The 21,583-nt window shown below is 47.5% G+C and overlaps 1 protein-coding gene and 2 long non-coding RNA genes across 5 annotated transcripts in view; 2 read left to right on the top strand and 1 right to left on the bottom strand.

Annotated features, from left to right (window-relative positions):
- Nucleotides 1-21,583, bottom strand: part of Itga9 (integrin alpha 9) — a 294,295-nt gene continuing 272,712 nt past the window's right edge. For all 3 annotated transcript variants that reach the window (NM_133721.2, XM_006511918.4, NM_001113514.1), the window contains 2 exons: nt 13,121-13,240; nt 1-3,770 (listed from right to left, as the gene is read on the bottom strand). In NM_133721.2, the coding sequence (NP_598482.2) occupies nt 3,672-3,770; nt 13,121-13,240 (219 nt within the window). In that variant the 3' untranslated portion in view covers nt 1-3,671. The remainder of the gene's footprint in view (nt 3,771-13,120; nt 13,241-21,583) is intronic.
- On the top strand, nt 6,331-11,558 carry LOC115487199. Its single transcript, XR_003948269.1, has 3 exons — nt 6,331-6,628; nt 9,581-9,687; nt 10,655-11,558. It is a non-coding gene; the product is annotated as an uncharacterized LOC115487199 (long non-coding RNA).
- Nucleotides 13,782-19,933, top strand: Gm51695 (predicted gene, 51695). The gene is made up of 3 exons (NR_168556.1): nt 13,782-13,901; nt 16,996-17,176; nt 18,854-19,933. It is a non-coding gene; the product is annotated as a predicted gene, 51695 (long non-coding RNA).

Raw genomic sequence — 21,583 nt, 5'->3', positions numbered from 1 at the left:
TCATTTGAAGCCAGATTTTGTTTTATTCTAAACTTATTTTTTGTAAACCTGGCATTTCCCAAACAGTGCAAGTGATTCAGAAGTGACTGCAGAAATAGACATGAATTCACAAGACACAGTGAGGAAGGGCAGCCCTCCCACTCCAAATCCTCTCGGGCAGTGTGTGTGTGTGTGTGTGTGTGTGTGTGTGTGTGTGTGTGCACCTCAGTAAAGCTGCAGACATGCAGAGAGCAGAGGTGCCTGCCATGCAACAAACCACCCAGAAAGCTTAAACTCACACCACCAATCACACTGTGTACATCAGGATCAAACACAGCAAACCAAACACTTTAATAGACTGAAAAGCAGATCGGCTATAGAGAGCACCACGCCACACCCGGGGGGGGGGGAGATTTTCTCATCACTTCCCTCATGCTGAAAACCCAGAAGTTGTTCTAGAAGGCTCCCTTGGCCCCAGGGGCTCTGCCGCCTCCCTTCAGTCATTATCATAGAACACATACCCCTCTACCCAAACCCACATCGACTAAAATTCTGTGTTCTCGGGGAAGTCATTCTGAGAATATTCAGTTTCTGCCTTTTGTTTATCAATGGGACAGGTCCCCCAAATGATGCCTCCCCTGTGTCGGGCAAGCACTGTGACTGAGCTGCATCCTACGCCACTCATCAAACGCCAGTGCTTTGCAGTGCCGCTAAATCTCAGGAAGTTGACACTGGGCACCCCTTCTCTAGGTTTATGTTTCCAGGGTAATCAGGTATATATGATCACGTATGTGTCATCCTTAAATAAATGTGAATAACATTTCCACACCCTCCACACTGGGGCTTGACCACACCACAAGGGTCACTGGTCCCCGGGGTGTCCCAACAGCATGCTGTTTATTGAGACTTTCCCTTGCCTTTGGCTTTAGTAGGTCATGTGATATTTGGTGCGTGGGGGTGGGTTGGGTAGGGGGTTGAGTGGTAGAGCACAAGGATAGATGGATGGGGGACTCGGACAGACAACTTCATGCAGCCTGTCAAACCGCTGGGCCCTGAGGTGCTTTCCCAAATCATTGCCTGAGACCACAGTGGCAGGACACAGGGTGTGCGCTAGTCAATCGACCAGCCCCTCTTGCTGGTGTTCTTGTTTGTCTACGTCATAGCCTTTCTGTGGCAGGGTTCACTTTGGGGATGCTCTAGTCTTTCTTGAGCTGGTTAAACCCACAGAAGACACAACTGAAAAACAAGCAGGCTATTGATAGCGCCCTGGAGAACGTCTGCAGAATGAACTCAGAGGCAGAGGAAGGCTACAACAGGCGACACAGTGGGCTTTTAAAAAGAATGTTCTAGAAAGAGCTAACACAGGCACATCAATCCACCTGCCCACTTTTCCTGATCCCTGGAGGGAGACTGGGATGGAGACATTGAACAACTCAGCTGAGAGAATTCCAAGACAATGCTCCACCCCTTTCCCTGCCTCTGTGCCAGGCAGCCACACCCCTAGCTCTCAACATTATCAGATAGGCAAAGAGGCCTCCTCTCCCCTATGGTGCCTTTTAGGATTTGCTTCCTGAGCAACCATATAGTTTCCTTAAAATCTGCCTCCTGAAGTTGTATCGACATCTGAGCATGTGACTAGTCATGGCGGTTCACCATTTGAGATCCAGCTGAGTGGCCAGATTCTAGCTGAGTCTGCCCTTCCTGCCTTCCACACTTTCTCAGGTGCAGCTCTGCTGGCTAGCTGAGTTATGCATCCTTCTCCATTGATGCAGTCATACCCTCTGCAGGAAGTAAGCCAGTGGGGACAAATGCATTTTGAGTATAACTGCAGATGGTTCTGTAGTGGTCTCACCACCTGAGACTCTCAAATGATTTATTAAAGGAAACCATGACACAATTCACGATCATCACAGGACAGCTGCAAATGGGGTTCATGAAGAATCCACACTCTGCACCTATTGTGGGAGGCTTACCACCCTGAGGCACGAGGGGACTGTGTTCTCAGGGGATCCACCAGGATAGTGCCTGACTACAGATCAGGATGTACATGGCTGGTAAAGCCAAGACTTCTTTCTTCTTTCTTTTGATAAAACTTAAAAGAGCTGGGTGTGCACTGTTTTTTTTTTTGGGGGGGCTGCCCCTTCCTTGTAGTGAGTTTGACTTGGTCATGGGTCAGATGTAATGTTTGACTCCTAGGACCAGCTTAGACTCATGGCTTTTTTGGCTACACAAAGCTGAAGGTAGCATTCACTTGTGTGGGGGAGGGGAGCACTAAAGCTCTTGGCTCAGAGTTCTTTGCATGATTTGTGGATCTCCTTACTTGAGGGTGCCCCCCAAAGTTCTCCTCTAGAGGACAGAGTCATCTTGTCAGCAAGACCTAAGGGCAGAAAGTTTATATCCCCTGCAGGCGTGGCATCACAAAAGTCCAGGTTCCTGAGTCTGACTTGCTCATTAGATCCAACTGGTTTGAAGCCACCTCGTGGGTTGTCCCCTGAAAGGACACTGTTGCCTGGCTCCCTGTACTCTCCTGTCTTGTATTCTCAACTTCCTCACTGTTACCTTCTGGGAAGACTTCCTCAATAAATTATTTACACCCAAGTCCTATTTCAGGGTTCGACTCTTGAGAATTCCACCTAAGACATAAACACAAACCATGTGGGGTGATCCTCTCTGGGGAGGTATCTGCAGCACCACCAGTTGGGGACAGCAAGAGTGACAGAGGAAATGGAGAGTCTTGTGTTAACATTATACCACAAGGTAACAGCTTACACACAGAGAAAACAGGCCTTTGCTGAGAGAGCACAGCTTCGGTCCTGGGCTCTGAACTCTGACACATGTTGTTTAGGATGAGATGCTATTCTGAGGTTGACCAGTTGTCCATCCAGCACTTGCTGACTCCAGAAGAGGGTTTAGTGCCTGCTGCATGTATCAGTGTGGTACAGAGCAACTGCTGAGAGGAAACCAAGCTTTCCATCCCAGTTCCTGCTGAGAATCTCCCAGTGAGAGGTCCATAAGAGAAAACACCGATACTTCAAGCTCTCTGAACTTAACTCCGGGTGGTAACAATGGGGAATAAATGTCTTAGGCGGCCTTGCCATGTCCTTTGTGCTTTCCCAGTGCCTCCAGCTTGGTGGATTCATTTCATGAGGTTTCTTCAGTTTGTTTTATCTGCAAGTTTTTTTTTTCTTCCCTAACAACAAGTTCCAAAGTAGAATAAGTTCCTTCTCTTTTAAAATTTGTATGCAGGGACATGTATTTCCAAGATTTCAGTGCTTGAGTGAATTATAGAACTATTTAATAGAAATAATAAAACATTGATACAAATATAAAGACATGATCAATATAAAAGGCTTACATTTATAAAAAATACTTTTAGGTAACAGTTTTCCCCTGAGGGTTGACCACGCAATGTTGCATCCATAAATATTGCTTTGCTCTGTAGCTTGCCTTTCCAAAGTTCTAAGTTCATCTTGCGAAGGGGAGTGGTGGTGGCCCCAGTCATGTGACCTGGCTGGAGGGGTGGCCATCTCAGGTCGGCACCGGGCTTGACGGGATGAGGAAGAGAACAGCATCAGTGGGGCCTCCGAAAAATCTGGAGAAGATTTCTTTCTTCCAAATATGAAAGATACAAAGATCAAGGACCACAGGCTGGTGATGGGGACATGAGGGCATCACATGACTGGCACGGTGGGTCACTGGTTTTTCTGGACCCAGTCCCAACCATCTTCATTCTCTTTCCGGTTTTTCTCAGCTTCAATGATCTCTTTGTACCTTCTGCGGAAGAAGCCCATCTGAAAGACAGAAGACACTCTGCGTTAGGACTGGATCTGTGTGCCAAGGCAGACTGAGCTATGGGGAGGCAGGACCTAGCCCTTCCCAGGGCTGGGGATGCTAGAAGAATGTCTCGGGTCACCACACTGACTTCCTAAAGTCTATCTCCCAGCAAGCCATTCAGTACTCTGGAACAGTGTTACCACAGCACTGGGTGCTGGAAAACATCACTTACTGCAGGTTATTCAAAGGTATTTGGAGCAGTGAAAAAGATAAACATGTCACAGTCAGTGAATTCTGGAGAAGCTGCGTTCTTCTAGAAATCTGTGATAGACTGTAGTACAGCAAAGGACCTGACCAGCCATGGGAGAAGCCACCATTTTTTAAGCCGAATTGCTGTTTTTTCTCCTGCATATGTGTGTGTGTATGTGTATGTATATGTGTGTATGTATATATATATATATATATATATATATATATATGTATATACATATATTTATGTGTATATATGTATATATATTTATGTGTGTTTATATATGTGCATGTGTTTATGTTTGCATGTTTATGTGTACATGTGTGTATGCTTATGTGTGTATTTGTTTATGTGTATATGTATATATGTGTGTTTATTTGTATATGTATTCATGTATATAAGCACATATGTATATGGATGTGCATATGTTTATGTATATATGTGTGTATATCTGTGTGCTTATATATATGTGTTTATATGTTTGTGTTTGTGTATATGTGCATGCTTGTGTGCATGTGTGTGTGTGTGTGTATTTATGTGTGGAGGTCAGAATCAGGGGCTGTTCCTTGGGAACACTTGGATATTTGAAATGAATCTCTCAGTGGCCTGGACCATGTCAAGTAGGTCAGGCTGGCCAGGAAGCTCCAGGGATCTGACTGTGTCTACCTCCCCAACACTAGGCTAGCAAGTTTAGGCCTGGCTTTATATAGGTGTTGGGATGGGCACAGGTCCTTATACTTGTGTAGCAAGCACTTTACCAACTGAGCTATGTCCTGAATCCTTATATGAAGTTACTAATGTCCTGAGAGACAGCAGCCATCTGTGGACCCCATCTGACAAATATTGCTCTCACGTAACAAACCTTTCAAGTATCCACAGGATCCTAATCCTCCTTGTCATCTAGAACTTTCTCTCATATTTGTGCATTCATGGTATATCTATGCTGGAGCTAGCAGCCTGGGTTCCTCTAGGGTTGGCTCTGCATCCTGACCCAGGCTGGCAGTTTTCTCCAGCTCAGTACTCAGACTTCTCTATTCCAGCCCAGAAGCTGAGTCTGGCCAAAAGCTTGTCATACATGGTAGGATGAGTGGGTCATCTTACAGAGTCATTACAGTGTCCAGTGTTTATGCGACTTTTTGTAGCCTGTGGTGGTCAGCACCAATTTTCAACCTGACAGAATGCAGAGTCACCTGGGAGATGGGCCTCTGGGCATAATTTATGGGGAAGGAGGGTGATCTTGATTCAACTGATTGGTGTAGAGAGGCCCATCTTTAAAAAAAAATACTTATTTTTATGTGCATGAAGTGTTTTGCCCACATGGATGCAATGTGCACCATATGCATTTCATAGGCCAAATGCAGACACCGTGCTGAAAGGACTTAGAACAGCTGATGCAATGGTGACACTCACATGTCCATGTCATTATGGATAGCATCCTTGTCACCAACAAAGCCAATGTGCTGTCTCCTCCTGCAGACACCAGAGCAAGTTCTTTCCTCTCAAGGAATCATCCCAGCTGCCCACACAGACACCCTTGCAAACTCCACTCTCATCTCCAGAGCCCCAGGCTCTAAGATCCCGATGGTCAACCTATGGGTGATTATGTGCAGGGGAGGCTGAGTGTGGCAGTGTGGGTGAGCCATGCACAAGTGGAATGGGGGTTACCAGATGCCATAGAGAAGTTTACAAGGACCACTTCCCAACAGATGGCAGTAGAGGGTCTTATTCTAACAAACCCAGATTTTCAGGCAGATGAAGTAAAAGGTATCGAGAACAAAAGGGAAGATTTGGGAACAATTTAGTGATGTAGTACCAGCCTACTGTGCACAGGGCCTTGGCTTCTGTTCCTAGCAACACACACACACACACACACACACACACACACACACACAAAGAATGAATGGATGGATGAATGAATGAGTGAATACATGAATATTAGTTTGTATGGCCACCACACTGTATGGTACCTTGTGCCAAATAGTGCTAGGTCCTGTGCTTGAGACACGTGCCTTAATTATCACTCTTCACATATTCCCAGGGAGGGCAGCAAGACCCTTCAACCTATTTTTTAAAAAGATTTATTTATTTTATGTATACGTGTTTACTGTAGCTGTACAGGTGGTTGTGAGCCTTCATGTGGTTACTGGGAATTGAATTTAGGACCTCTGCTTACTCCGGTCCAAAGATTTATTTGTTATTATAAATAAGTACACTGTAGCTGACTTCAGACACACCAGAAGAGGGCGTCAGATCTCAGTATGAATGGTTGTGAGCCACCATGTGGTTGCTGGGAATTGAACTCAGGACTTTCGGAAGAGTAGCTAGTACTCTTACTCGCTGAGCCATCTCACCAGCCCACCCTTCAACCTATTATGTGTCATGAATGCTGCTTGGCCACTCCTACCTGCTCTTACTGCCAGGATCTCAGCCTCAGATGCCTGGGCATTTAGCAGACTCCAGAGATAAATATCTGAGGGAGGCATCAGGACTTCATCCATCTATGTGAGCAGAATCCCACTCTCCTTTTTTCCTTTAGTCATCTTTACACCATAAAATTATTTGAACAGGCTGGTAGACAGATAGTCTACCATGACAGATCATAAGGGTCATAATCAGAGTCTTCAGGTAAACTCTTGAGAATCACAAGTGTGTGTGAGAGTGTATGCGTGTGTATACAACATGTGTGTGCAAATGTATGTGTGTATGTGTACATGTATGTGTGTATATAATACATATATATGCATATACATACATAAACACATACATATATCTTAAGAGAGTGTATCACTATATAACTCTGGCTGGCCTAGTATTTACTATGTAGACCAGGCTGGCCGCAGACTCACAGAGATCCACCTGCCTGGCTGAGAACCCAAATGTTGAAGGGAAGATATACTAAGTAAAAACTGACCCTGTTATTAACAGCTGACAAACCAGTAGCATGATACGTTTTAGTTTTAAAAATTGTTTCCTGGGCTGGGCTGCTGCTTTTGGCACGGGTCAGGTCCTAGAGTCGATCTCCAGCAATAAGTAACAAAGAGTTTTCCTTTCGCATAAGGCCTGGGGAGCAGATCTAAGAGGATGTCTAAAGTATTAAACATGATGTTTTGATACATGTATCCAATGAGAAGTGTCTACAGTGATCAGACTAAAGAGCTCAGCCATGGGCTCGTATGGTAACATTTGCGGGTTAAGAAAGCTTCAGTGTTAATCTAGCAAACTTCAAGGACCCAGTAGACACTTTCAATCTCCTGTTACAGCATGGATACACTGGAGAGCAGAGCACATTCTGAGATGCTCAATAACTTGAGATCTGATGAACTTTTCTCCCTTGCAGGCCTCCCTTGGGCATACATACCCGCTCTTGTTAGTACTATTCGAGTATTTGGGAGAAAATTCTTAAAAGTCTTGGGCGGTCCACCCTGAGCCTTCTGGGAAATGATTAACAAAAGCATACCCTGTACCCATAGCGACCCCATACTTTCAAACCAATGTAGTCACTTATTTTTCCTGTGTCCTTTCTGGAATCTTCCAAGGAGGGGGTCAGATGTTTCGTTTATAATTATCCTGTTTGAAGGAGAGGCATGCCTAGTTTTAAGGTTTGTTCAGCTGGAGGCCGGGAGAGGCAGAATATCTTCTGGTCCTGACAGAGTCCACACCCGCCAAGAGCAGCTCCACACAGACTAACAGGATGAGTCTCCAAGCCTGCCAGAGAACCCACAAAGTAGCGGATTCTCCCTGAGCAGCTTGGTTAGGTGGGTGCGGGTGAGTCAATAACGCCAGAGAGAGAGATGAGAGCGAACCCAGGCCTGAGGTACTGTGGTCTGGTCCACTTTGGGGTGATGCGCCTGACAGACTACTTCAGGGCATCTAGTCTCTTTGGGGTGCCCATCTGTGCGCTGGCCTTTGGGGTGTTTTTTGGGCAGCTACTCCAAGGACTTTGGGTACACTCTTCCTTTGGACTAGCTCTGGACCTTGTGTTTATGGGCCCTCGGTTACTTGACTGTTTATATAGCATGTCTCCATCTCGAGATGCTGAGGACACAGCATCAGACCAATATTTATCTCCAAATATAAACCACTCCCTCCGCACATTTCAGGCACATGATTTTTAATGGGTGTGTGTGGGGGTGGGTGGGTGGGAGTGTGTATCTGTGTGTGCACATGTCTATACACTCTTTTAAGAAGTCTGGTTTGGAGGCAAGATGGTGACCCCAGTGGCCTCTGGAGTGGTTGCCAAACCTTACACATTTTCTATGCCACTCCGCAGATGTCCATTGCCAATCATTTTGTATGTGAGAGAGTTACAAGTGATGCTCTCCAATAAAAACCATGCTCTCTCAGGAAGCTTGAGAATACCAGGCTCTAGGAAGGGTTCCGACTGATGGAGGCCTCTGAGTAGCTCTCTTCAGGGGGTGGGGAGGGTAGACAAACCCTTTCTACACCCTGCCTCTTTGTCACTTGGCCAGTCGGGACAAGTCCTCCTGGTGAAAGAATGGTACACTGTTTTAAATCATCCTGCCTTGAAAAAGTGTCAGTCAGAAAAGAAAAGAGATGGAGGGTTCGTGGTCGAGGGCAGGGGATGAGGTCCTTCACTGAGGGGGTGGCCCGTGTGCCTGGCAAACTGCAAACAGGAAGAGATGATCTCAGGAAAGGAGAGGGAGATGCAGGGGGGGAGGGGGGAGGGGGAGGGGGAGAGAGGGAGAGAGGAAAAGAGGGAGAGAAGGAGAGGGAGAGAGAGAAGGGGGGGGGAGAGGGGGGAGAGGAGGGAGGGGGGGAAGGGGAGGGGGGAGGGGGAGAGAGGAGGGAGGGGGAAGGGGGGGAGGGGGGAGAGAGGGGGGGCAGGTAGGCAGGCAGGCAGAGAAGCACTTTTCTCCTAAAGGGCAAATGTCCGAGTCTCTCTCTCCCTCTAGGCTCAGGCTGGCATATTGAGCTGAGGGTGTTCCTCAGGCATGCTACCCCATGCTCTCTGAACGATCGTGTCTCTGAACGATTGAACCTTCCCATAAACAGGCCTCTAGGAAGAGGCACCGGGCTGGGGTGTCTTCCATCCCGGCCATGAGCTGGCGCAAGGGAGAGTGAATGCTTTTGAATTTTCTCCCTTGAAAGAGTTTCATGTTTCAAAGTCTTCCTCCTGCACAGTGGTTTGGCAGGCTACTGTAATCCTCGCACATCAAGTTTAAATTACGGTTCCCAGCGTCCGAGGATGGCGCAGCTCTGAGGAGGTTGACTAGGCTCCATTTCAGGGCTCTGCTGAGCTTGGGGCCTTGCTGTGGATTTTGTGTCAGAGCCAGGTCCTTTTGCAGCCAAGCGTGAGAGAGACTGGGCTGTGAGCAGGTCCTTCAGGAAGGTTCTGGGGAGCAGTAATGGCAGAGGTAGAGGGGGAGGCTGGGTAGGCTGAGCCCAAGGGTGAGGACTGGGGCTTAGCATCATGGAGAAGGCATTTGTGGGACCCAGTCGGGCTTCTATTTCACAAAGATAGGAACCCTACAGGACACATGTCACAAGGGGCAGGGGCCAGTGAACCAGGCCTAATCACATTTGCTCCTCTCTGCCACTGAAGTACCTTTCTCACAGGGTTTCAAGAGAGTATGAGGTCTGTTGTTTGCCTCTGCCCAGTTACTTGGAGCACGCCACCTAGCAGGGACCCAATGCTACCTGTTGAAGGAAGACATCGGCTACCTGTGAGTGAGAAGCATGTAAGACCCACAGGCCTGTGTGCTACTGTGAATGTTCCGGCCGAGCCGGCTTTCCACTCATGTGTATGAGACACAGATGACCAAGCACAGGCGACAGCTGCCAGAGGCTCTCTGAGTGGGAACTCAGAGGTCTCCTGGATGTTTCAGTGGGGAGAGGAGCTGGCCACTAAGTCTGACTGGCCTGAGTTCAGTCTCAGGAGAGGACCCATTCCTGCAAGTTGTTCTCAGACCAACAAGCCCTCCCCCAACTCCCCACAAAATAAATATTTTACAAGATTAAACAATAGTAGAAGGAAATACAGGTTTCCATACAGGAAGAGGACCTGACCTCTGGCCATCTATTCATTATGGGTTTCCTGGCCAGCTGCACCCAGCTGGTGGCAGGTGCCAGCCAGTGGCTTCCCTGGAGAGGAGTGGAGGTGATTACATATGGACTATGGTAATAAGCCCAAACTGGTGAGGTCAGACAAGCCAGATGTCGGACTGGACTTAAGCCAGATTTCAGCTGGCTTCTCTGTGCTGTGCCGTCAGTGAGATATTAAACTGCTACCTGATACCCATAATGCATTATTTGTAGGTGATAGATAGAGGAATCAGAGGTGACAAAATGCCTGCAGCCCAATATTCTAGGGAATGCAGGTCTTTAAAAACAATCCATCATCTCGACTGCTTTTTCTAACTTCCTTGAGACTCGTTACTTAGTCTTCAACCAAGACCTTTTTTCTTTTTTTTTCCTTTTCATGGCTTCTCAGTATCTTTTTGTGTAAGAGCCAGACTGCTTTAGAGCCATGCCTGATGGTGGACAACCCTCTCACATGAAGACTATACGGAGATGTTTAAAACTTGTAGTTAATGTTTGGGTTCTCATGTGTGCGCATGCGCACACCACAGAGTACATGTGGAGATCAGAGGACAACCTCTTCTAACACTGAGCCTTGTTTTCCACCCACAGGCCCTCTCAGCAGGAAGGAGCTGAAGACAGTGAGAGTTAAGAGTTTATCTGGCCATGTAGGGTAACCAGATGGCAAACTGGAAGATTCAAAAAAGAGGAAATATCTGCGGCTGGCAAATAGACAGGAAAATTCACACTTTGCTAAACCTGCTGTGACTTGGGGTGGCATTTCAGGAGGGCAGCTTACAGTGTGAACTACATGCTCCTCATGACTCCGTTTCTAGGGTTTCGCTCTAAGGACACGGTGGAGGATTTGTTCAATCACACTGGCATTGTTATGGGCTGTGCTCAGCCAGGGACAATATTGATTCTAGGGCTAGGGGGACTGCAGACTACAGAGTAGGCACTGTCAGTAGAATGTGGCTGGAAATGGACTCCTAACAACATGGGGAGAGGTTTGTAGTATAGCTGCCAGGGAACAACAGGCTGCCAGGTAGCACAGGGATATCTGACATGCGCGGGGGTGGAAGACAGACGTATTTCCACATAGTATGCGCCATGTGTTTCCTTCACTCTCCAGACACTCTTTCAAGTAAGGTAGCACTGGGTCTAGAGCAGTGGAGCTGACCATCAAGCTGCGACAGGGATGTTAAACACACAGTTCTCTGGGAGCTCTAGACTGTTTACACATGTGAGATTGGAGAGTTGAACCTGCAGGGGCAGAGGAGTGGCTCCCGAGTTCTGATCTGCAGAACCCATGTGAAAAGATACCAAGCACACCGGCCCTGGCTTACAACTGGGTAGGCAGAGACAAGCAGGCTCCTACTGCTCCCTGGCCAGCCATGTTAGCCTCATCTGCCCATGCCAGGCTAAAGAGAAACCGTCTCTCAAAAACAAGGGTGAAGGGCTGATGGCTCAGTGGTTAAGAGCACTGAATGCTATTCCAGAGGGCCTGGGTTCAATTCCCAGCACTGACATAGCAGCTCACAACTGTCTGTAACTCCAGTTCCAGGAGATCCAAAACCCTCACACATATATACATGACAACAAAACACCAATGCACATGAAATAAAAATAAATTAAAAAAAAAAAACAAAAACAGGGATGGCGAGATGGCTCAGTGGGTAAGAGCACTGACTGCTCTTCCACAGGTCCTGAGTTCAAATCCCAGCAACCACATGGTGGCTCACAACCATCCGTAATGAGATCTGACGCCCTCTTCTGGTGTGTCTGAAGACAGCTACAGTGTACTTACATATAATAAATAAATAAATCTTTAAAAAACAAAAACAGAAACAAAAACTAAAGAGGGGCTGGCGAGATGGCTCAGCAGTTAAGAGCACCAAAGAGGTCCTGAGTTCAATTCCCAGCACCCATTAGCTCACAGGTCTGGTGCCTTCTTCTGGTGTGTCATAAATAAATAAATTTATAAATCTTAAAAACAAAAACAAAAGAGCAGCAAAAACAACAAGGAGAGGAGGCAGGTGAGTTGATTCAGTCAGGCCACCAAGCCTGACAGTCAGCATTCTGTAGCCTTCATGGCAGGAGAGGACCGGCTGAACATTGTCCCTCTGATCCACACAACACATGTGCTGACTGTGTGAACATACACAGACAGGAACTGAACCCATGACTCCCGCTCTAGAAGTGCTTTATCTGAACATACACTGGGTATATGTGCGGATAATTTAACTAGCAAATTGTCCGTGAGTGAGCTGGCCCATGAGAAAGCCTCCCGCACATCTATGCAGAGGAACAGGTCAAGATGGAGACAAGGCCGTGTTCACCACAGCTTTTCCCAAGATGTAACCCCGGATGACACATTTTCTTTATTAGCGTTACCGCATTTGATTATGCATGTATACTGTTTTGTAATCCCAAAGAAATTAAGTATTTGGATTTAAGTCATCTACCTGTGAAACTCTCAGAGGTTGTTCCAGTAACAGCATTTAAAACCTGCTTTGCAAAAGAGCACTAGGTATCCACTTGTGCCCATAAGATAACGCAAAACGGGGTGAAAGCCAGCCGCCTCCGCCCCATTGTGTGTGCCTCCTTACCTCTGGGTCAGGCTCCGGTTGCCTCTTAATGAATGCCTACCTAAAAATCCACAGAACCTAAACTCCATCATTCCCGCCTCAGGCTGAAGTCACAGATAGCCCTGTCTTTAACTGTAGTCACCTCGGACTCCAGGAAAAGCACTGTACCACCCATTGTGAGATCGCTCCCCCTGTACGAGCAATCATCTCATGGGGACCCAATTGATCTCCTGAGAAGCAATGGTGGCAGTGACTGTCAGGATGGGTTTAATCTCTGAGGATAGACGAGGGGGCAATTGAGGACCCTTCTCTCTCTCAAAGGTGGTCCAAGAGGAGGCAAGGTTCCATCTTCTACCTGAAGGGGGCGCTGACCTCTTTTGCCCCTGCACTGTGCAGGGAAACATCTCCCAAGGTTCCCCAGCCCTGGAGAGGCCTGAGAGCTGGTGTCCCGAGTGGGAAATCAGTTGGCACTTGTGGTCCCCAGACTTACCTTCCACAGGAGCACAGCCAGCAGCAGAAAAATGAGGATCCCCACCAGCAAACTGATGGCGATGATCCACCCCACAACGTAGCCACGGGGTTCCAGATTGTGCAAGGCCTCGAAGACCACCTAGGAGGTACCACAGAGGGGAGAGCGTCAAACCGAGATTCGTATCCCGAAAGGGCTGTAATGATGACGACCCCGACTTCAAATATCACAAACTGAACAAAAGCATGGCAGAGAAAGCTGGGAATTAGAGGATAATCTTCTATCTTGCATTCGGCTCTGAAAGAAAGAACGCTGGGGTTCTCAAGCAGTGACATATTTGTCCCTTAGTGTGGAGTTACTTGGATTAAGCCGCTGTCTCGGGGCTCACAGCTGTGCCAGAACTATTAAAAGGAATTCACTCACAACATGTTGTCATTTCTAATCTGAGCCATGTGCAATTGGAGGCTATGAGGGTTTGAAAGGAAACGGTCCCCAGAGGCCCACAGGGATTAGCACTATTAGAAAGTATGACCTTGTGGGAGTGGGTGTGGCCTTGTGGGAGTGGGTGTGACCTTCTGAGGGTGGGTGTGGCCTTGTGGGTGTGGGTGTGGTCTTGTGGGAGGAAGTGACCATTGTGGGCAGACTTTGTCGTCTGAGATGCCCAAGCCATACCCCATGTAGCAGTTCACGTCCTGCTGCCTGCGGCTCAAGACGTGGGACTCTCAGCTCCGTCTCCAGCTCTGTGTCTGCCTGCAGGCCTCCATGCTTCTGACCATGATGATATGGACTAAACCTCTGAACCGTAAGCCAGCCCCAATGAAATGTTTTCTTTATTAAGAGTTGCTGTGGTCATGCTGTCTCTTCACAGAATAACTAAGACAGAAGTCTTATCTCATTGAGGCACACTTGTTTATTTTTATTTATATGTATGTGTGTATCTGTGTGTGTATATGTCACATGCATGTAGGTGCCCTCAGAGGCTAGATGAAGATGTCAGATTCCCTGAAGCTGGAGTTACAAAAGGTTGTGAGCTGCCTCCTGTGGGTGCGTGGGTTCTCTCTAAGAACAGCAAGTGCTCTCAACTGCCCAGCCATCTCTCCTGCCCCCTGAGGCATATTCCTCAACTTTGAAGGTCATTTGTTGGTGTCATGGAGTTGTCCTAGGTCAGCTCTCAAGAGTTAACTGTGCATCTCTTCCCAACTCTAGAGGCATCATGATGACAGTTTGAAATGGATGGCAATGGGGATATCACATCATAGCACTGGTGAGCAGGCCAGGGTTCCTCTTGCAGGAGGGTGGGCCTTTGCCACTCTAGCTCATACTGACTGCACTCCTTGACTGACTTCTGGTCCCATGGGTTGGAAGGGAGAGGGGTTTTACAGATTCCAAGTGTCACTGAGCCTCCTTCTTACAAAGCAAAAGACAATCTGACCATTTTTAGTTCCTTGTCTCTACTTCCGGAGCGAGGGACGGGAGCTGAGTGATGTGTGTTGAGGTGGGGTGGTATAAATAGTCATATATAGATATAACCCATCAGACAGACAGGCTTTATGGTTTCACATGCAGAACCCTGAATCCAGAACTTGTCTTAAGGGAACTTCAGTGGAGCAGAAAAAGATCTTCCAACAGAGGGACAAGTTAGAGAAACCAGCCTAGGAAACCCAGCAGGCGCCTTGGGGGATGGGGTGGTGCCATCAGCAGCACCAGCCGGTTTCTCTGAGCCTGGTTTTTCAGACCTGCGAATCAGGAGCACTTCAAGCCCTCCCTAGAGGTTCAGGCAAAAGTCAGCCAAACTTGCTGGCAGACAAGAGTTCTGAGCCAGCTCTGAACTCAGTGTGGGGTTAGCTGTAAGGCCCAGGACACGGAATGTGTCCTCTTGGCAAAAGCCACGTTGGAGGTCTGGTTTTGTGGACACAGAGATGAGAGTAGCCACTACAGTTTAGTCTGGCAAATTTCGAATTTCGTAAGAATGCCCTGTCATGTCCCTGGAATGCTACTTTGTGTCTCTGATTTTTTTCTCAGAGATGTCCTTGGTCCTCTTGGATGTAAGCTCTAGGCCTTGGCAGATCTGTCTCTTATATCCTGACTGCAATAAATTCATCTGTGAATGATCTGAGCGCCATGCAGTGTGCTGAGAAAGCCATAGCACAGATTAAAAACAAATGATAAAAAAATTTGCATGAACGAAAACAGGAAGGGGAGCACACGGAGCACATAATGTGGTGACATACATACTGATGGGGAACAAACAAGACACGTAATGCAGTGACAAGTTACTGACCACTGGGGCCAGGGGCCCAGACAAGCCCTCATGCCTCTCTAAGCATCTTCCTCACCTGTCACTGCCCCAGTTCAGGCCCAGCCTTCACACGCATGTGGCACTGTGTCAGCCCCTCACAGCACCCCCAGTCATTCATTTTGTTCTCCAAGAACGTAGGTCCTGGCAGGTCATCAGTATCTCACTCTGTCGATTGGGAACATCTAATTCAGGACACTGAGCCTCAGCAGTCTGCTGTCTTTCCTTTGTGGCCCCTCCCAGGTCATGTATTCACATCCTAGCTACCTACTCTCATCTCCCCTGAGGTCCCTGTCTTTGTTTTTGTTATCTGGAACGCCCTTCCATCCTGATCGTGTCTCAGACTCCATGACTGCTTTCTTAAATACACTCACGCCGTTTGACCTGTCAATTCCGTACTTGAAAACACGATCAAAGGCAGAAAATGCAAACTATAAAAAAAGTTTTATGCGCAGAGATGTTGGGCTGGCGAGACAGCCCAGTGGGTAAAGGTGCTTGCTGCCAGACCCAACGTCCTTAGTTCAGTTCCTGAGGTCCACATGGTAGAAGGAAGAAACAGAGTTCTAAAAGTTGTCTTCTTCCATCCAGACACGAGCGATGTGGGTGCCCAACACACACACATGCACACGCACACACACACAGAGGCACATAGGGCCACAAAAGAAATAAAATGCAATTAAAGATTTTTAAAAGAAGTGGAAGGTACTTACTGCAGAATTATTCACACAAACACAGAATCAGAACTATTGTAAGCATCTAACGAAAGGACAACAGGTAAACTTTTAGTAACCAGGCGTCTCCACGGCCTGCCCCCAGGGACCCAGCAACAGCAGACATCATCGCCAGCTGCCAAGATGCAACACAATCCCACTGTCACCACGAGTTGCACATCCTCCCCTGCTCATGTGGCCACATCCCCTTATAAAAAGCCACTCCCTCCTCTTTTTCCCTCCACCCTCACCCAGAGGCAGGATATCCCGTCCCCAATTAAACCTCCAATGTGAGATCTGTCACATGGTGTGACTTTATGGCATCTGTCACTTAGATCATAACATTAACTACATAATGGTTAACCACAAAACAGAACATCACAAGCTACTGAAAATGAAAAACCAGCTGGAAGTGGTTTTCCACGCCTTTAATCCCAGCACTTGGGAGGCAGAGGCAGGCTGAGCTCTTGAGATCCAGGCCAGCCTGATCTACAGAGCAAGTTCCAGGACAGCTAGGGCTACATAGAGAAACCCTGACTTAAAACAAAAACAAACAAACAAACAAAACCCCCAAACAACAACAAAGAAAAATTGTTCTATAAATTATATCTGTCTGCATGTGTATTTATGTATCTATGAACTTGTATGTAGACAAGTATATATTTATTTTTTGATATAGGGTCTTACTCCATAGCCAAGGCTGGTCTGGATTTACTGTGTGGCTCGCAGCAATCCACCTGTGTCTGTCTTTTAAGTGCTGCGATTATAAGTGTAAACTACCACATCTGGCCTGATGCACAGCTTTAAATTTTTATTCATTTATTTTTAGCATATAGGTATTTTACCTGCATGTATATCTGATACCGTTTGTTTTCTGGGTGCCTTTGCAGATCAGAGAGGGCACTGGATCCCCTGGAACTGGAATTATAGGTGGCCGTGAGCTTTCATGTGGGTCCTGGGAATCAAACCCAGTTCCCTTCAAAGAGAAGCCAGTGCTCTTAGCCACCGAGCCGCCTCTACCTGGATGCACAATATTTTAACAAATTAAAACACGACTCGAGCAAATATCAGGTGAGTATAGGTTGAAGACACCAACCATTTATGGAATCAGCAGGAGGTTAAAGTGGGCTTAACATGCACATGTGTGATGAGTGGGCTTAACGTGCGCATGAGTGATGAAATGTGTTGAGTAAATCAGACTCAGAACCGGCCAGTCCTCCATAGGATGATGGAGTGATCACTTTGGGGTGATATTTTTGGTCAGGTAGAAATTACCTTCATCCTCACTGACGATCTTAACTTATAACCTATGGAGCAGCCTCCCAGATATCTCGGAAGGGATAAGACGTTGTTAAGGGACAAGGGCCTGCCACTATACAGAGACCCTCAGAAGGCCTCTGGCTGGGGATTGAAGTGAGGGTACTAGACACACTAGGTAAGGAGTATACCGCTTAGCTCCATCCTTCTATCTTAACTCTCCTGGCTGCGTACTTGTGGCTCTGGGGAGAGACCAGACCACAAGGGGAAGAGTTCTGCAATTAACTGACCACTAAATCTGAATGTGGTGTGCACCCGAGGCCACCGCAGACCCAGGTTGCTTCTAAGAGAGAGGGTCAGCTGTGTATCACCCTGACAGTTTCTTGTTGGCTGCTTAGAAAGACAAATTTGTCTACAATAGTACACGTGTGTACACGTGTGTGCATCCGTGTGTACATCTGCATCTATCCAGATGGGGCTCTGGGGACCTTAAGGGGTATAATTAGTGGTCAGTGAAAGAGTGTGGTACACTGGACATCTTACTCATTTAAAATATTATCCTCCATAGCTGTGAGGTTTCCTTGGGGACCAGGAACTCTGGGGAGTCCCAGATATCCCGCTCCCGATTCAACCAAAGCACATTTCTATGCGGATATGAGTTCTGTCCTTTAACACAGTAATGCTGGTAATTATGATGGAGACTGGAAGCCACTGTTGCAGAGCGGGGATGGGGCTCCCTGCTTCTTTGGCTCAATCTTGTCCTCTGCTTTTGCTGACTTAGACATGCCAGGCCAAGCCACCAGGTCTCCACACAGCGTTCTCCCTGTCTTCCTCTCCAGCTTCCAGGCCTTAACCCCCAATCCGAAAAAGGTGGTTCTGCCGAGGCTGGCTCAACTGGAAACAACGTCCTTGTCAGTTTCTTTGTTGGCTGACGTTATTATTATTGTTTTCCTGTAGTCGGCCCCAGGGTGGATGATATGGCTATGGCCACCTCCTCCCTCACTCTGTCCCCAGTGCCCACCACAGCACCTAGCTCTTAGTAAGCCTTCAGGTGTATTCACCAAGGGACTAAATGGAAAATAGAGTTTGTGTGTTTGGCAACGCACTTGGAGTTTTGTTTTGTTTTGTTTTTTCAGTTTCTGATGGGCAGAGCTCGGTTCTCCCACAGGGTGGTGGGTAAAGAGCAAGAGCTACAAGCCATCTGATGGTGCGGGAGGAGGAGGGGTGGCAATGAAACCGTATGCTACAATGTAACTTGAGGTATCACAGACTCCTTCTTTCCCGAGAGAAAGGGCTTAGTGGTTCTCACACAGAGAAGGGAGCCGTGGATTTTCTAGGGTCTTCTGTGAATCAGTGATCTATATCCCCACGTGGAGGAGTAGTCATTCCCACATGGCTCCATGGTAGAAGGCAAAGGCTCCAAATATATTTCCTATCACACCAGCCAGGAAGCATGGCTCACTGCAGCACATTCTTTTGTTTCGTTTTTAGACAGGTTCTTGCTATGTGGCCAAGACCGGCCTCCATCTGCCTCCAAAGTGCTGGAACTACAGGTATGAATCACCACGCTAGCTCACATGGATTCTTGAAAGAGACCAAAGCACACACAGCTCACCTGCCATCTTAGGACAAGGCTCCCGTGCTCTCTCATTAGGATGCTTGCCTGTGCGGGAAGCTCCCACCAAGGTGATCTAAGCATTTGAACTATGTGCTCAGATGCAAGCTTGGCTAACTTGCCACTGCCCTTCATGACTCCAGAAGCACACAGAAGGGGACAGCTGTCACTATCAGTGGCCCAGTGTGAGATCTCCTCCCCATGCTGTGGAACCATCCGCTGTGTGAGTCATAGGGAAAGATGGGCTCTTGACTGTGCTTGCCAGAGCAGCTGATAGCACTAGTGACCTGGTCCCCAGTGTCTTGACTCCAGTGCCAGAGGTGATGAGGACTCGGGGGAGCTAGCCCCAGAGTCCAGGGCATTGAGTTCTCCCTGTGGCAGGATTCCGCATGGCCCCGGTTCATCACGTTTCTTGACTCCTCTCATCCCTCTCTGGTTCTCCAGGCAATTCCTTGAACTCTCAGCTATGTGGAAGTCTAGCCCACTCTGCTTCTGGCAAAGCAGAAAAAGGTAGGTTTCTGCTGCTGACCTCAAGGGGGCAGTCAAGTGCACATACCCTGACAGCTCATCCAACGTCCTGCCAGTTTATGCTGACACCGAGATGACAAGTGAGAATTCATACCAGCCTCTGATGCAGAGGAAGGGAGTTTGGGGTGATGGCCCCATAACTAACAATTCTCTAATCTCTTAGTCTACATTGGGGGAGTCTCCAGCCTTCTTTGTTGGCTAGACTCCCTAAAACTATGGAGGTGATTGGGGCTGGAGAGAGAGCTTAGCGATGAAGAGCAAGTACTGCCCCTGCAGAAGACCCAAGTTTGGATCCTAGCATCTACGCTGTACAGCTCAAAACTGCCTGTAAATCCAGCCCCGGGGGATCCAGTGCCTCTGTTTTCCATGTGGATGTGGAATACACACATACACACTTAACTAAAAATAAAATAAATCTTCAAAAACTATGGGGGTATGTCTTAGTTTGGTTTCTATTGATGGTAGAAGAGCATGGCCAGGAGCAACTCAGGTTGGGAAAGATTTATTTCATCTTACCCCTTACAGCCGGAACTTCCCCAGGGCAGGAACTGAAGCAGGGAGCCGCAAGGTGTGCGCCTATGACTTGCTCAGCCTGCTTTCTTATAGTACCAGGCCCACCTCCTCAGGGGTAGCAACGCCCATGATGGGACAGACTCTTTCAAATCAGTCATCAACCAGAAAACATAGGCTTGCCCAAAGGTCGGTCCAAGAGAAGCATTTTCCCAATTGAGGTTCCCCTTTCCCAGATGACTCGAGTGTGTGTTGAGCTGACAAAAGAAACCTAATCACCCCAGAGTACGTGATAAGTTTTTGTCTCGGTTGTTGACTTTTGTAGTCAATTCACAGGGCAGGGAGAGCTCTATTCCCCGGGATCTTTTAGTGCCTTTTCCTGGCTCACGAATAGGGTTGGATATCTCTGGAGTATATTTCCATTTTCATTCTGTACTCTAGCTCTTCCAGATAAAGTATTCTCTAACACCTCAGTGGATCTCTGTGGATAGTGATAAACCCCACCAATGCTAACCCTATACAGCAGTAATAGAGTTTAATGTCTAACAATAAGAGACTAGCAATAATAACTCATACGGTAGATTATAACAGTATTGTGTTAACAGTGCCTTTGGGTTGTTTCTGGAATTTTGTACTAGTATTTTAGACTGTGGTTGACTAAGAACAAACGGTGGAGAGTAACCTCTGAGGTGAACTCCTTCCCCTGACAGAAAACAGTTTCCCAGGATGCAGTTTCCTCTTTTCTCACTTACCCCTAACTCACTCTTAGTAGTAAGTTGGATTGGGTTGAATATGAAAGTCAACACATTATTGGCTCCTCACAACCTTTGACCCTGTGGCCTTCGAGACCTCACTAAGGTCTTCAGGTCTGAGACTGCATGAAACCCCATAAGCACCATTGAAGTTGACCTTGCATTCTTCTGGTAAGTGTGGTGGTCTGAATGAAAATGCCCCCCCCCCCCCATATATTTGAATACTTGGTCCCCAGTTGTTGGAACTACTTGAAAGGATTAGAAGGTGTGGCCCTGTTGGAGGAGGTCTGTCACAGGGGTTGGGGGTGCGCGTTGAGGTTTTAAAAGTCTATGCTATTCTCTGCCTCGGGCTTGTGGGTCAGGTGAGGAACTGTGATCTGCTGCTCCAGGGCCATGCCTGCTCACCTGCCGCTACGCTCCCTACCCTGATGCTCAGGGACCCACCCTCCGGCACCGTAAGCCACAAAGAAACTGTTTTATGAGTTGCCTTGGGTGCAATGTCTTATCACAGTAATAGAAGAGCCACCAAGAGTAAATATCTCTGGTGGATACCTTAAGGAGCAAGTCCTCGAACAGTCGACTCCATGTTTCTAGTCACTAACAAATGTTCTGCAAGGCATTACTTGTATCCTGACATAAAAATAAAAGACATGCGGGCTGAGGATGGACCTCAGGGTAGATGAGTTGGCTAACACCTTCAAGGCCACGCTTGGTGTGTGTGTGTGCGCGCACACACATACGCGTGAAAGGCAGGAGGGAAAGTGTCCGCTGTCCTAATTCACCAGCATGCATGCTATTTATGGTTAAAAATCCAAC

This window comes from Mus musculus, chromosome 9, assembly GCF_000001635.26.
Source record: "Mus musculus strain C57BL/6J chromosome 9, GRCm38.p6 C57BL/6J".
Taxonomy (NCBI): domain Eukaryota; kingdom Metazoa; phylum Chordata; class Mammalia; order Rodentia; family Muridae; genus Mus; species Mus musculus.
Note: the sequence above shows the minus strand (reverse complement) of the source record. Positions and strands in the feature narration are given on the sequence as shown.